General features: G+C 44.6%; 2 protein-coding genes across 5 annotated transcripts in view; one reads left to right on the forward strand and one right to left on the reverse strand.

Moving 5' to 3' along the window:
• Window positions 1–876: 876 nt before the first annotated feature.
• Window positions 877–14,331, reverse strand: ccdc59 (coiled-coil domain containing 59). 2 transcript variants are annotated; one of them, XM_038780241.1, is made up of 5 exons: window positions 14,292–14,313; window positions 13,858–14,138; window positions 10,725–10,962; window positions 4,737–4,815; window positions 877–1,857 (listed from the first exon to the last, which is right to left on the reverse strand). In XM_038780241.1, exons 1-5 carry the CDS (start codon window positions 14,309–14,311, stop codon window positions 1,687–1,689), a joined length of 789 nt encoding a protein of 262 aa, XP_038636169.1. In that variant the 5' UTR covers window positions 14,312–14,313; the 3' UTR covers window positions 877–1,686. The 2 variants fall into 2 exon arrangements, with proteins under 2 accessions (XP_038636169.1, XP_038636168.1); XM_038780240.1 differs by having other exon boundaries at window positions 13,858–14,331.
• A 129-nt stretch (window positions 14,332–14,460) lies between these two features.
• Window positions 14,461–14,735, forward strand: part of mettl25 (methyltransferase like 25) — a 93,759-nt gene continuing 93,484 nt past the window's right edge. For all 3 annotated transcript variants that reach the window (XM_038780237.1, XM_038780238.1, XM_038780239.1), the window contains exon 1: window positions 14,461–14,718. In XM_038780237.1, coding sequence (XP_038636165.1) covers window positions 14,514–14,718 — 205 coding nt within the window. In that variant the 5' untranslated portion in view covers window positions 14,461–14,513. The remainder of the gene's footprint in view (window positions 14,719–14,735) is intronic.

Genomic DNA, 14,735 nt, shown 5'->3' on the forward strand with positions numbered 1-14,735 from the left:
AAGCAGTAACTTGAATATGTTTGATGCTTGCAAGGGTTGAATATTTGGAAATGTGTTCTAAAGATAATTAATCTAAAAGATAGTTGCATAGGCACAAGACTAAATCCTGCCTGTACTTTATATTCTAGATTGATACACAACAGTAGAGTATGGATACGGTCAAATTTTAATGATTTGAAACCGTTTTGTGTATCAAGCGTTGCATATATTGCTTAGGAAATTATTGTGATGGGTCATAAGAAGATAGAATCAGTGGGTGCAATCTACCGGCTGTTAACGCGGCGGGATAATCTGGTCCCACGTCGGCGCATGGGTTTCCCAGTGACGAGGGGTGCAGTCACCGAGAAATTACATTGACAATGGCGGGGTCGGTAAATCCCGCTGGCAGGCCGCCTCCTCCACCAAATAACACGCGGCGAGGGCAGCATGGTGGCGCAGTGGTAGCCCTGCTGCCTCACGACGCCGAGGTCCCAGGTTCGATCCTGGCTCTGGGTCACTGTCCGTGTGGAGTTTGCACATTGTCCCCGTGTTTGCGTGGGTTTCGCCCCCACAATCCAAAGATGTGCAAGGTAGGTGGATCGAACAGACTAAATTGCCCCTTAATTGGAAAAAAAATTAATTGGGTACATTAAATTAAAAAAATAAAATAAAATAACACGCAGCGGGTTGATCGGTAAATCCCCCCCCATAGCCTGTATTAAAAAAGGCAGTGGTGGGGTGGGGAGGTTGCTGTGTCGTCAAGTTAATCAGGAACAAGTACAAGGTGGGGTCCTGAGGTTTCACAGGTTGCATTTCTTTTTCAACTCAAACTAATTTGAAATCCAGCCCAGATAGAGGGAATGGAAGTCTATGGCTGCTGTTGGGGTCCTATAAAAATGAATTTGAATAGTTTTAATAAGTTCTTAATGGACACTTCACAGCAAAAAACAAATACTGGCTCCAGTTCAGTTCAAAGTGGCAATCTGAATCAGCAGGGGGTAAAAGGATAGTAAAATTCAGACTAGTGCACTGGGGAATGTCCTTCTGACGTTGGGCCAAAACATATTTTTGGGTATTCTGCATCTAGCTTTGTTAAAAGTTGATTTTCAAATCCAACATTGCACTGCAAATACAGAGAGTGCTCAGTTTTCCAATCAAGACATCATTCAACTTCACAAGTATAAGAATAACAAACTTTGTACTGCATCACAGATAGTTTAATATCAGATATCAAAGAAAAGTTACTCGACCCCCCCATTGGTCACTCTTTACAACAAGATCAATAATACTTTCCACAGGAAAAATTTCCTTGAGCAAAGGGATAGAAGAATCATCACTTCCAAGTTAAATATTCAAAGTGAATACTTCAAAACATGCAAATATAAAACATATCCTGTACATAAAGTTTAAGCAAGCTATTTTGATGAACAACTTATTTTTCCGAAGGGACAAGCTACTTTTTCAGGTGTATTTTTGTCTTGTTTGATTTGCACCTTCTTTGCATTGGACCAACTACACTGACCAGCTGGAATGTGCCATCTACAGACATGCAAATGAACAATTTTGCTAGCAGCGTCAGTATGGCATACTCCAGGTTACCCAAGCTGAGGGGCAATGCCAATTAAGGGAAACATTTTAAACACTCACAAAATGGGATACATAAGAGATCAAAATTGTTGCCACTGTTGAGGTCAAAAGTGTGTTTTCTTATTTTATACTCTGATTATCTTGTATTTTCTTAAGCAGGTATTCCATCTGTATGTTCAGGTTCGGTTGCCCCTTTCTTGTTTTTTTGCTGAGAATTCTGTACTTTTCCAGTTTAAGCTCCTTGTATTTCCTCTGGGCCTCTTCCTTTTCTTGTCGACTTTTTTCAGCTGCCTTTATTAAAAAAAAATATTTAGAAAGTTAAGTACACTTTGAATGAATAACTCTGGAACATTATTGGTTCAGTGGGGTTAAGAGATTTATGACAATCCTTTGAATGTATTCTCTGATTCAACACATTCACATTTTGGCACCGCATGTCGTACATGGTTATAATTCACAGAGAGTGCGCTTAAATAGCAGCTTACTGATGGGCACATTTTCGGCGAATTCCAAATTGTAACTGACAGACGGCACACATCGCTGACAATATGCATTGGTGGTGAAGGTACTGAATGTTTAAGATGGTGGAAGGAGGTTCAAGTGAATCTATGATCACTCTGTTGCAGAAAAACTGATATCTACTGGATATCTTTTTGGCAGTGTTATCATAGGTCTATGAACTTTCAGTTGCAGGTAAGTTGGCACAGATCAGAGTTATGTGGCAGATGTGCTTTGTGTGTCTGATAGCTATTGGCAGCAGGGCAATAATGGGAATTGTATTTTGGAGAACTTCTTCAGGTTCAGCCTCAGCAGGTATGTCATTTTCTCAGTGTGGGTTAATTTCAATTTTGCCTTAACCCACATGTACTCAGTGAGATGGGGTGGGATGTGATGGGCTGTAAGAAGGAGGGGCTTGAGTTTTCTGCCTCATATCTTCCTCCAGGGTCTTAATGAGAGCTTCACACTTAGACTTGCCTTGCTTTTGCAAGCGAGCCGCCAGAAGATGCCGCACCTTGCAACAGAGAACCACCAGAAGCTGCTCTCTTTGGGATAGATACATTAGTAAGGCTCCAGGGGACAATCCCTGCCACCTACTAATTAACTTCATCAGGAATCAGGAAACACCTTATAGAAGAAGATTAGGAGTACAAACAAGTCAGTTAGTTGAGAAGAAGTTTGGAATTGATACTGAGAAACAGTTGCAGATGTGGGCAACATGGTCGGAAATGTAGCAAATAATGGAGAGAGTAATAGCTGGGTAGAGGAGGACAGAGACACACTAAAAGTGGGCTGCACAGTGGCTAGCACTGCTGCCTCACAACGCCAGGACATGGGTTCGATTCCGATCTTGAGTGAATGTGTGTAGTTTCACATTCTCCCCGTTTTTTGCATAGGTTTCCTCCGGGTGCTCTTGTTTCCTCCCGCAGTCCAAAGATGTAAAGGTTAGGTGGATTTGTGATTCTAAATTGCCCCTTAGTGTCCAAACGTTGGATGGGCCTAGGGGGATCGAGGGGGTATTGGGCCTAGATGGGGTGCTCTTTTGGAGGGTCGGTGCAGATTTGATGGGCCGATGAAAATGGGAAGATACAAAGCAGATGAAATGCGAATGCATTTTGAAAAGAATGAGGAGAAGCAACTTAAACAAACTGTTTTGAAGGGGGCGCAAGAACAGAGAGAACAGGGGGTTCACAAACTCAATTCTTTTAAGGTTACAGGACAAATTGATAAGGCTGATCAAAACAAAAAGTGCAACTTTTTTCTAGCAGATATTTAAGAACAAAGAGAAGTACGGCACAGGAACAGGCCCTTCAGTCCTCCAAGCCTGTGCCGATTAGTATGCCCTAACTAAAAAAAAACATTCCGCCCTTACTCGGTCTGTATCCCTCTATTTTCTTCTATTCAGGTACCCATCCAGTTGCCTCTTAAATGTTGCCTGCCTCCACCACATCCTCTGGCAGTAGGTTCCAGGTGTGCACCACTTTTTGCGTGAGAAACTTACCTCGCACATCTCCCTTAAACTTTCCTCCTCTCACCTTGAACCTGTGTCCCCTTGTAATTGACACTTCTACACTTGGAAAAAGCCTTTGACTATCCACCCTGTCTATGCCTAGTTTGTAGACCTGTCAGGTCTCCCTCAGCCTCCATGTTTCCAGTGAAAACAATCCTGTTTATTCAACTTCTCCTCATAGCCAACTAACACTCGAGGTCAGGCAACATCCTGGTGAACCTTCTCTAAAGCTTCCACCCGATAATGTGGTGACCAGAACTGCATGTAGTACTCCAAATGCAGCCTAACCAAGGTTTTATACATCTGCAACATGATTTGCCAACTCTTGTACTCAATGCACCGGCTGATGAAGGCAAGTATGCCATATGCCTTCTTAATCACCTTGGACCCCTGTGTTGCCACTTCTAGGTAACTGTGGACCTAAACACCCAGATCCCTCTCTATATTAATGAACCTAAAGGTTCTGCCACTTACAGTATAATTCATACCTAATTTTGATCCTCTAAAATGCATCACCTTGTATTTGTCTAGGTTAAACTCCTTCTGCCATTTCTGTGCCCAAGTCTCTAATCTATATATATCCTGTTGTATCCTCTGCCAATCCTTGGCACAATCAGCAACTCTGCCAATCTTTGTGTCATCCACAAATTTACTAATCTGACCACCCATATTTTCCTCTAGATCATTTATATACCACAAACAACAGAGGTCCCAACACTGATCCCTGCGGAACACCACTAGCGACAGACCTCCATTCTGAAAAAACACCCTTCCACCGCTACTTTCCATCTTCTATAACCAAGCCAGTTCTGTATCCATCTACCCAGCCCACCCAAAATCCCATGTGATTTTAGTTTCTGTACCAGTCAAAAAGATCCAATTTTGCAATAAGAATATTTTAATGTTCTAGGGATAAAATTTACATGCGGACTGGGATAAAAATGTTCATTAATTCAGAACATTTAAATTCTATTTCTAATTATCATATAACTATTTCATTAAATCCTTGCTGTTTATGTCAATGAAAGTCTGTATTGATTCTCCAGTTTAAAATCTTTTCGCACTCTTGCATTTCTAAAACCATAATTGGAAACACGATCCAAATGATAGATCACAGAATCACACTTCAATTCCAAAAACCATACAATTCCAAAAAACATACCTCTTTCTGTTTTATTTGTTCTGCCCGTCTGTTTTCATATTCTTCTTTGATCTTTTGATAGGATGACTTTCTCCTTTTCCTAAAATCAGAAAGTGTAATGAAAACAAATGATCTTAAATGCTGCATTGAAGTAAACATCTTCAGCCATGGGACATCCACCACAGATTTATCTTCCAGAACTTAGCAGTGATTGAAGTCAGCATTCTGCAATTTTGCAGATTTGGTACACAGCCCAAATACAGAAGCATGGGAATTTTAGCAGATGCCTGCCATTTGTCCCATTCTGCTAGTTCCATGTCAGTTACCTATTCTAAATTCATTTTGTGTTTTCGCAGGAAGTGCTCACCATATTGCATTTTAAATGTTGGGATTTATTTAGTTTCAAATAGCCACACTGGATATTCTAAGAATTTTTGCATGAAAAAAAAATTCCTAACATTTCCCTTCTAGTAATAAGCAACAATTTATGCTCCTGGTATCCATTCATCAAGCTATCATTTACTATTTACCCTCTCTACAGTGTCTCCACAAATAAAGTCCAGAAATCTATTTGCCCTATGCCTTCCTCAATACCTTTATTCTTTTAGCTCTCCCACTTTACTTGGGATTGCCATAGTGCTCGTTGATCACCCTTCTCCATTTACTTCCCGTAGTCATCTATTCCTTTTCAATCCTGCTGTGTTTACATCTTATGCTGCCACACCTTTCCATCTGGCCATAGGCCTTTCTCTTCTCCTCCTCCCTGGCAGTCTCATTCTCCATCACTCACCTCACCACATTTCCTCTCTTCCTCTCCGAAACAAAGGCCCAAACTATTTTAATCTCTCCTCGGCTACTTTCTTTGCTGCTCCCACAATCTTCACTGAACTCCTGATGGACAGGTTCTTGATTTTGTCCTTTATTCCACACTTCCATCTCAGAATCGACATCTCATTAGTATTCAGTCATTCTACCGCTCGTCTTGGTGTTGTCTGCACTATGTAACAAGGTCAGTCTCACAAACGCTCTTGCAGATTCATCCTCCTACTTTCAGCAATACGTTTCTACTGCATCTCCTGCAATTACTCCAATCACAGCTAATATGTTGATTAATTTCCATACTTCCATCTTCTACCAACATTGACCCCAGGTACTCGCTTTTTCCAAGTCTTCACCCACAATCTTCACTTTCATTCTAACCCTCTTTCCGAGGCTCAAATTAACGTCCACATATTGGGTCTTTGTTCTACTGATCTTCATATCCTCGTCTTTCAGTGCTTTTCTCTCGTTCCTTAGATATTCAGTCACATGCCCACCACATTGTTCAATGTCATCCGCAAACATCATTGACCATGGCGCACTCCGTCTCATTTATTCAGTTAGAACATCCATGATAATCAGAAAGAGGATCAGTGTCAATCCTTGGTGTAATCAAATCAAATTTTGGTCTCCCCCAAGTTGTTTTACTCTTTCTGGCAGTCCTTGTATATGTTCAACAATAGTCGATGCACATTTCAGAGACTCCCATGAACTGTAAAACATCTGCACACTTATTCCCTAGGCACCCAATCATAAGCCTTCTCTAGATGAATTCATGCAATCTTCATGTTGCATTGGCATTCTCAATATTTCTTCATCACTCGTCGCAAAACAAAAATGGCATTGATGGTACTTCTTCATGGCATGAATTTGAATTGACCTTTATGCATTTTCCACAGTCTCTGATCCATGACTCTCTCCCATATCTTGAAAGTATGGGAGAGTTTAATTCCTCGGTAGTTTTTGTAATTTTTGAATGTCTCTCTTGAATGCCGCCCTTTCCTTTGAATATTGGGTACCAAAATGTTTTCTCTCCATGACCTTGGATGTTCCCTTTCGTCATAAGACAGTCGACAAGCTGGACCCTATATTCATCCAGCCAGATAGACACATACTTCTGTTGGTATCTCAGCTGGTCCTATTGCTTTGCCGTTTTTCATTGCTTTCAGTGCTGTTCTAATTTATTTCAGATTGGTGTTAGTTGTCACTCCTGGACTTGCAGCTACCTATTCCTTGTTCTCAGATTTCCTTCAGTCATAAGTCAGTTAAAGTATTGGCCCCACCCCTTCTCTTTCACTAAGGTAACTCCACCTGCCTTGTTGATTATATGCATATTTCCCACATTTTATGCTCACCACTCTTCAGTAACTACTACACTGAAGATATTTTCTGTCCCTCTTTGTTATCTAGATTCTCATGTTTCCCATGGTTAGGGATCTTTGTCTAGAAATCAGCTTCTTTGCCTTCCTTTTTATGATGCTATTTTTCTTCTTTTAGCCCTGTTCCTGCACTGTGTTTTCATTCCACCATTAAGCTTATTTTCCAGCCTTTCTCCTTCCTAATAATCTTGCACACATTTATTTGCTCACTTTCCTGATCAGGTTTGCTGCTGCGTTCCTTCAGCTTCCAGTGTCTATTGTGACTTATTCTATTCTCTTCGCTGTTTCTCTATCTGCTCTCTGAATTCCCCCTTCCCGTGCAGATCTTTTGAGTTTCCATCACCTGTTTACCTCCCATCTGCTGCTGTTTTGCTTGCTTTGCAATCAATTCTGCTATCAGGACTTTATGTTGGGTGGTCAGTGCCTCACTTATGAATAACTCTGCAGTTCTTCGTGTCCTTTGCATGTTCTTTTCTAACCATGTAGTCCAGCTTTGTTTCTCTATGACCACTGGTGTAGGTTATAAGCTGGTTTGTGTGATTTTGGTACCAGTTGGTAAAGCATGGCAAATTCTAGGTTCTTGGCTCCTTCTTCATTTGCTTCTCTAAAATCATATCTACCATGGATAACCTTGTATCTCACCGTTTCCTCATCTCCCATGTCCGTTTGGGTCACCTGCTAACACTAGTCTACCAAGCTGTGACATTGTTTGAATTGTGATGTCCATCTGTTCCCAGAATGCGTCTCAATAAACTGTCTTCTTTTAAAAGATCTCTGATCAGTAGCCCCGGATTCCCTAAGACCAGGGAATTTTAATATTTAGGCTCTATTTTCATTCTCTGTTCCCCCGCCCCAACAAATTATTCTCCTTTACATTTATCTACACTGAAATGGATTTGCTAGATCTATCAATTGCTTAATTTGTTTATGGTCTCTATTCCCAAAATAGATTGTATGGTTAACAAACTATATATAGATTTGCAGATGACACCAGAATATACATGGACCAAATGAACAAATCAGCCATTTGGGGGAATGGGCCCACATAAGACAGATGTCTTTCAATACGGGCAAATGCAGTATTCTGTACTTAGAATGGAAATCTCCCGTGCGGGTCCTACAGGCCAATCTCCCTGATTAATGTTGACGCCAAGCTCCTGGCAAAGGTACTGGTGGTTAGAATGGAGGACTGCGTACCGGAGGTGATTGGGGAGGACCAAACTGGGTTCGTGAAATGTAGGCAGCTGGCGGCCAACCTGAGAAGATTACTTAATGTGATAATGATGCCCCCGGCGGGCAGGGAGGTGGAGGTAGTGGTGGCGATGGACGCCGAGAAGGCCTTTGACCGGGTGGAGTGGGACTATCTATGAGAGGTGCTTGGACGGTTTGGGTTCGGGGAGGGATTGGTGGATTGGATCAAATTATTATATCAGGCCCCGAGGGCCAGCGTCAGGACTAACAGAGAAGTGTTGGAGTACTTTAGGTTGTACCGAGGGACCAGACAGGGCTGCCCGCTCTCCCCGCTGCTGTTTGCGCTGACCATAGAGCCGTTGGCGATTGTGCTGAGAGCCGCAGAGGGATGGGAGGGGATGGTGAGGGGCGGGGTAGAACATAGGGTCTCTCTTTACGCAGATGACCTGCTCCTGTACGTGTCGGACCCAGTGGCCGGGATGGGAAGTATACTGGGAATGTTGAGGAAGTTCGGCCAGTTTTCAGGATACAAATTAAATACGGTCAAGAGTGAAATGTTTGTGGTACAGGCAAGGGGCCAGGAGAACAGATTGAGAGGGCTACCGTTTAGGCTGGTTGAGGAAAGTTTCCGGTATTTGGGAATCCAGGTGGCACGAGACTGGGGCAGGCTGCACAAGTTAAATTTGGCCAGGGTGGTGGAGCAAATGAAGGGAGGGTTTCGGAGATGGGATGCACTCCCGCTGTCGCTGGCAGGGAGGGTGCAGACTGTAAAGATGACAATCCTCCCTAGATTTCTGTTTGTTTTTCAGTGCATCCCGATCTTTGTTCCACAGTCCTTCTTCAAAAGAGTTAACAGGATGATCATGAGCTTTGTCTGGGTGGGAAAATCCCCGCGGGTGAAGAAGGCGATGTTGGATAGGAACCGCAGCGAGGGAGGGCTGGCTTTGCTGAGTCTGATTAATTATTACTGGGCGGCCAACATCGCTATGATAAGGAAGTGGATGGTGGGTACAGGGTCTATCTGGGAGCGGGTGGAGGCGGCTTCGTGCAGGGGCTCCAGCTTGGCAGCCCTGGTCACGGCTCCTCTACCGTCGGCCAAGTACTCCACCAGCCCGGTAGTGGTGGCGACCCTGCGGATATGGGGTCAGTGGAGTAGGCATGTATGGGAGACGGGGGCGTTGGTTTGGGCGCCAATCTGCGACAACCATCGGTTTCCCCCCGGGAGTATGGATGGGGGGTTTCGAGTATGGCGGTGGGCGGGGGTGGGAAGGGTGGGCAATATGTTCCTGGAAGGGAGCGTTGCGAGTTTGAGGAGCTTGGAGGAGAAATTTGGGCTGGTATGGGGAAATGATTTTAGGTACCTACAGTTGCGGGACTTTGTTCGTAGACAGGTCCCATCTTTCCCACGCCTCCCGCCAATGGGGATCCTAGACAGAATAGTCTCTAGGGGGGAAGAAGGGGAGGGTAGAGTCTCTGGTATTTATAAGGTGCTCATGAGGGAGGAAGGGTCCCAGACGGAGGAACTGAAACTTAAATGGGAGGAGGAGCTAGGCGGGGAAATGGAGGACGGGCTGTGGGCAGAGGCCCTGAGTAGGGTAAATTCGACCGCGACATGTGCCAGGCTTGGGCTGATTCAATTTAAGGTCGTTCACCGGGCCCATATGACGGTGGCTCGGATGAGCAAATTCTTTGGGATAGAGGACAAATGCGCTAGGTGCGCGGGAGGACCAGCGAACCACGTTCACATGTTTTGGGCATGCGGACGTCATGTCCCGGGTGCTAAAAACAAGGGTGGCGATGGGTCCAGGGGTGGCAATTTTTGGGGTTTTGGAAGACCCGGGAGTCCAGGGGGAGAAAGAGGCCGATGTTTTGGCCTTTGCTTCCCTGATAGCCCGGCGACGAATTACTATTGGCGTGGAGGGACTCAAAGCCCCCGAAGACTGAGTTGTGGCTTGCGGACATATCGAGTTTCCTGGGTATGGAAAAAATTAAGTTCGCCTTGAGGGGATCTGTACAGGCGTTCGCCCGGAGGTGGCAACCATTTATTGACTTCTTTGCAGGAGAGTGAGCGTCAGCAGGGTGGGGGGGAGGGAGGAGTAGAGTAGAGTAGAGTAGGAGGGATAAAATGGCGGGTAGTACCGGTGGGAGAGGAGCGGGCTTGTGCAGTATGTTACGATTGAAGTATTGAAAGTACATGGATGTTTGCACATTTCTGCCTTCTTTCTGTTGATGTCTGTAACTGTTTACAAAGCAAAAAGTACCTCAATAAAATTGTTTATTAAAAAAAGAATGGAAATCTCCAGGCATGATGTGGGAAACAATATTCAAACACCATAAACAGTTACTACTGATTACTAACTGCCAATTGTTATATGCTGGTGGTTAATTTAAAACAAGAATTACAAACCATTCCTAAATGACAACAGTGATCATAATTTAAAAGTATTTAATTGGTTGGTGAAATGCTTTGGGTCATACAGAGATCGTGAAAAACCTATTGTAAAAGCAAAATTTCTTTGCACATGAATTTAGAAGTTTGAACATTAAACCGTAACTTGATTGCAGTATTAATATAAGCCTACTTGTGACAATAAAGACTAGCATTAAAAAAAACACCTACTTTTTTGTCTCCTCTTCTTGGGAGTCTGGTTGATCTATTGCTACAGTTTTGTTCTTTTTGACTTTCTTTGAATGTTTCTTAAGAAGTTCTTCTTCAGCTAGATACAGGTGGCGTAAATGATCTGGGTAATTCTCAGTGAACTGCATTTCTTGAGGATGCTGTGCTTTCTTTTCTTTTCTCAGTAACTTCTTGTATTCATGCTTGATCTTCTCCTTTTGTTGGAAAGCAAAGCCTTTCCCTGTAAGAGAACAATATTACCAGGTAAGTATCAACCTAGACTCTAGAATGTATCCGTCATCAAATCAACAACAACATTAGATTTATACTCACCTCGAACAGTTCATTGCTCAACAATTTTTAAAACTCAACATAATTATTTTACCATTTCCCAGAAGATAATTAGAAACTTGGGGAGTACATCAGAGCAACACACATTACACCATTAACTCAAGTGGTGCACCCACAAATATTTAAAAACAGTGGCAAAAGATTAATTCCTCATATTTTAAATGGCACTGTTATGTGCAACAACTTGATATTTTACATGCAAGTTTCTGGAGGAGCGCATCTCTACAGTTTGAACAGAACATGGATGGACTGGCAGGGCAGCACAGTAGCATAGTGGTCAGCACTATTGCTTCACAGCTCCAGGGAAATAGGTTCGATTCCCGGCTTGGTTCACTGTCTATGCGGAGTCTGCATGTTCTCCCCATGTGTGCGTGGGTTTCCTCCAGGTGCTCCGGTTTCCTTCCACTGTCCAAAGATGTGCAGGTCAGGTGGATTGGCCATGCTAAATTGCCCTCAAGTGTCCAAAATTGCCCTTAAGTGTTGCATGGCGTTACCGGGTTATGGGGAGAGGGTGGAGGTGTGGGCATGGGTACGGTGTTCTTTCCAAGAACTGGTGCAAACTCAATGGGCTGAATGGCCTCCTTCTGCACTGTAAATTCGATGGTTCTATGATTCTATAAGCAAATTTATTTTAAAAAGTAAACAAGTGGAGAGCATACATCAATATGACCTTGAATAATAACTTTTAATTTTATAACATTATATGTTCTTAGTAGCAGGAAGAACAACTTCATCACTAGGCCCAAAGATCAAAAGTACCTCTAGCAAAAAACGACGCCGCAAATGAAATTGACTCCAGAGGTTATGGGGAACAAAAACTTTCAATTTCCAAACCAAACTTTACAAGTTCATTATTTTCATTAATTATTTGAAATCCAAATCACCTAGTCAACACCACCATTCCCCATTGATCCCCAAACCATGAAAGTGTTCCTCTTGTCCTCACCTACCAGCCTCCACATTCAACTGATCTTCCTTTGTCATTCCCCCCACCTACAGCATGATGCAACCACTGGACAGATCTCCCCACTAATTGCCCACGATACCATTTTTCCCATGCAAGGTTAAAACCTGACCTTTCACTTCTCCCATCACACCATCCAGGGCCCCAAATGATCATTCTAGGTGAAACAGTAATTTACTGGTATTCCTTTCAATTGCGTATGCTCTGTTCACTACTCGTGATGCAATTTCTTCACTGGGGAGACCAAACACATGTTGTGTGGCCACTTTATTCAGTCTGCAAGCTTCTGGTGACCTATCATTCCCACTCTGACCATGCTATTCCCAGCCTCCTAAGCCATTCCAAGTGAAGTTCAATGTAAACTTGAGGAACATTTTTCCATAAATTACTTGACAAGTGTTTGGGACTATAATTTAGTTAGAATAATTTCAGATCACAACCAATGCCCACTGGTTCAGACAGCAACTGTTGGTAAAGATTCTGCTATTCTCCTGGAGACTCCTTTACTTCCTTACTTGTCCCATTTGCTTTTGCCCTGTGCTAATTTTTGTCATTTAACCTCTCCTGCCTTGCATCTTATTGCATCTTTTTTGTCCTTTCATCCCATTTTTCCTCAATCCTTTTCCGGCATCTGTACATGCCTGAAACACATTACATCTATTTTTTTTTCAATTAAGGGGCAATTTAGCATGGCCAATCCACCTACCCTGCACATCTTTGGGTTGTGGGGGCACAACCCATACAAAACACAGGGGAAATGTGCAAACTCCACACAAACAGTGACCGAGAGTCAGGATCGAACCAGGGACCTCGGTGCCGTGAGGCAGCAATGCTAACCACTGCGCCACCATGCTGCCCGAACACATTACATCTCTAACCTATTGCAATTCTGATGAAAGGTTATCGAGCCGAAACATTATGTCTACAACTTGTGCCAGCTGTTACGGATCTGTTGAGCACTTCCAGCATTTTCTGTTTTTCTTTCAGTCAAAAACTAATTTTGTGAGGAACCCACTAGAAACTTACTTTAAACATGTTCTGCAGTACAGATTCAAAGCTTTGTAATGTAGCTGCCCGTTACATCTCTACAGGCCGAGATTATTCATGAAGCCCTGTCTTCGCAACTTTGTGCCTTGCCGGAGGTGTGGTGAACCTCAGGTCAAATCGCCACCAGTCAGTTCTCCCCCTCAAGAGGGGAAAGCAGCCTATGGTCATCTGAGACTATAGTGAGTTTACTTTTACTTATACGAATGATACTGTGACAATGCAGTGAGTAGGTTTGCTGGCCTGAGAGAATCTGAGCTATAAGGACTAGGTGGAATATTTTTAATGCCTCGTCTTTGCACGTTGACTGAACACCATGGGTTCCCAGGCTAAAGAGAATGGAAATGAGGGGAAGGAGGGGAAAAAAATCATCCAACGTTTCTACTTCTGGACGATGGAGCAGTAGCACTGGGGTCAGATGGGATGATGTGAATTAATTTGTCAATGGTAACAGGTAAGAGTGGGCAATGTTGGGCGAGAAGGAGGGATGGGAGGAGGGGGTAACTTTGAGTTCCCTGTTAAGGTCTGGCAGTGCGCCATGCGTGGGCGCATCGAGCTCCCTCTGCCAGCTGACCTCAAGTCCACCTTCCTCACTGTCCCCTAATTCCCTCAGCCGCACAGTCTGGGTTTCGCTGTGAAAATTAATGAGGACTGACTGCTCCGATTAGAAGTTTACAGGCCGGTTATTTTGTGCTGCAGGCCGCCAGGACATTGAAAGGTCAGCCCGGTGGGCTTGGGCCCTGGTAAGCTCAGCGCTGCGGCCGAGAGAGTCCTCACCTTCCTTAACACTGCCCCAGCCTTTCTTAAAATGATTCGCCTTCCAGCGGTGCTTCTCTTTTGAAATCTTTCCGCCGCCGGGAGCAGGTCCGGGGCCCGCGGGATTTCTCATCTTCAAAGAGCCGCCGCCGGGAGCAAGTCCGGGGCCCGCGGGACTTCTCATCTTCAAGGTGCCGCCGGGAACAGGTCCAGGGCCCGCGGGACTTCTCATCTTCAAGGTGCCGCCGTCGGGAACAGGTCCGGGGCCCGCGGGACTTCTCATCTTCAAGGAGCCGCCGCCGGGAGCAGGTCCGGGGCCCGCGGGATTTCTCATCTTCAAAGAGCCGCCGTCGGGAACAGGTCCGGGGCCCGCGGGACTTCTCATCTTCAAGGAGCCGCCGCCGGGAGCAGGTCCGGGGCCCGCGGGACTTCTCATCTTCAAGGAGCCGCCGCCACTCCGCGAGCCGGACGCCATCTTCACCGACACGTCATTATCGTGCGACGACGGGAGCCGAGGGAGATCAAAGCCGGGCTTTGCAGAAGCGGAAAACGCGGCCGGGAGCCTGTGCGGGTTCAGCGGGACATTGGCGTCTCAATCTCCCGGGTGTGGGGGGACCTTGTTCTCCTTTCGGGTTCCGCTGTGTTAGGGTGTCTGAGGCGGCCTCACCCACTCAAAAATGTTCTCTGCCACTGATGTCGGGCTGGAGCTGGTGAAGAGCAAAATCAAAACTCTCACTGAGTTCCTCGACGTTTACCTCAAAATAGCAAACGTGCACACCGTCGACTTCTACACCGAAGACGTTTGGAATGAGTTCGTGGCCCTGCCGCCTGAGGCTGTCACCTCACATCTCCTCCATCAGCAGGAAGGCAGCCCTGGAGCGGGTAAGGAAGGGTTTACA

This window comes from Scyliorhinus canicula, chromosome 20 (genome assembly GCF_902713615.1).
Source record: "Scyliorhinus canicula chromosome 20, sScyCan1.1, whole genome shotgun sequence".
NCBI classification, from domain to species: Eukaryota; Metazoa; Chordata; class Chondrichthyes; order Carcharhiniformes; family Scyliorhinidae; genus Scyliorhinus; species Scyliorhinus canicula.

What these genes read in the sequence shown, in the direction of transcription:
- ccdc59 (XM_038780240.1), bottom strand. Translation starts at nt 14,311, where the DNA reads ATGGCGTCCGGCTCGCGGAGTGGCGGCGGCTCCTTGAAGATGAGAAGT. An exon ending in CTGGGGCAGTGTTAAGGAAG is followed by an intron (nt 10,963 to 13,857) that starts GTGAGGACTCTC and finishes GTTCTCTTACAG; the next exon opens with GGAAAGGCTTTGCTTTCCAA. An exon ending in CAAGAAGAGGAGACAAAAAA is followed by an intron (nt 4,816 to 10,724) that starts GTAGGTGTTTTT and finishes TTCTGATTTTAG; the next exon opens with GAAAAGGAGAAAGTCATCCT.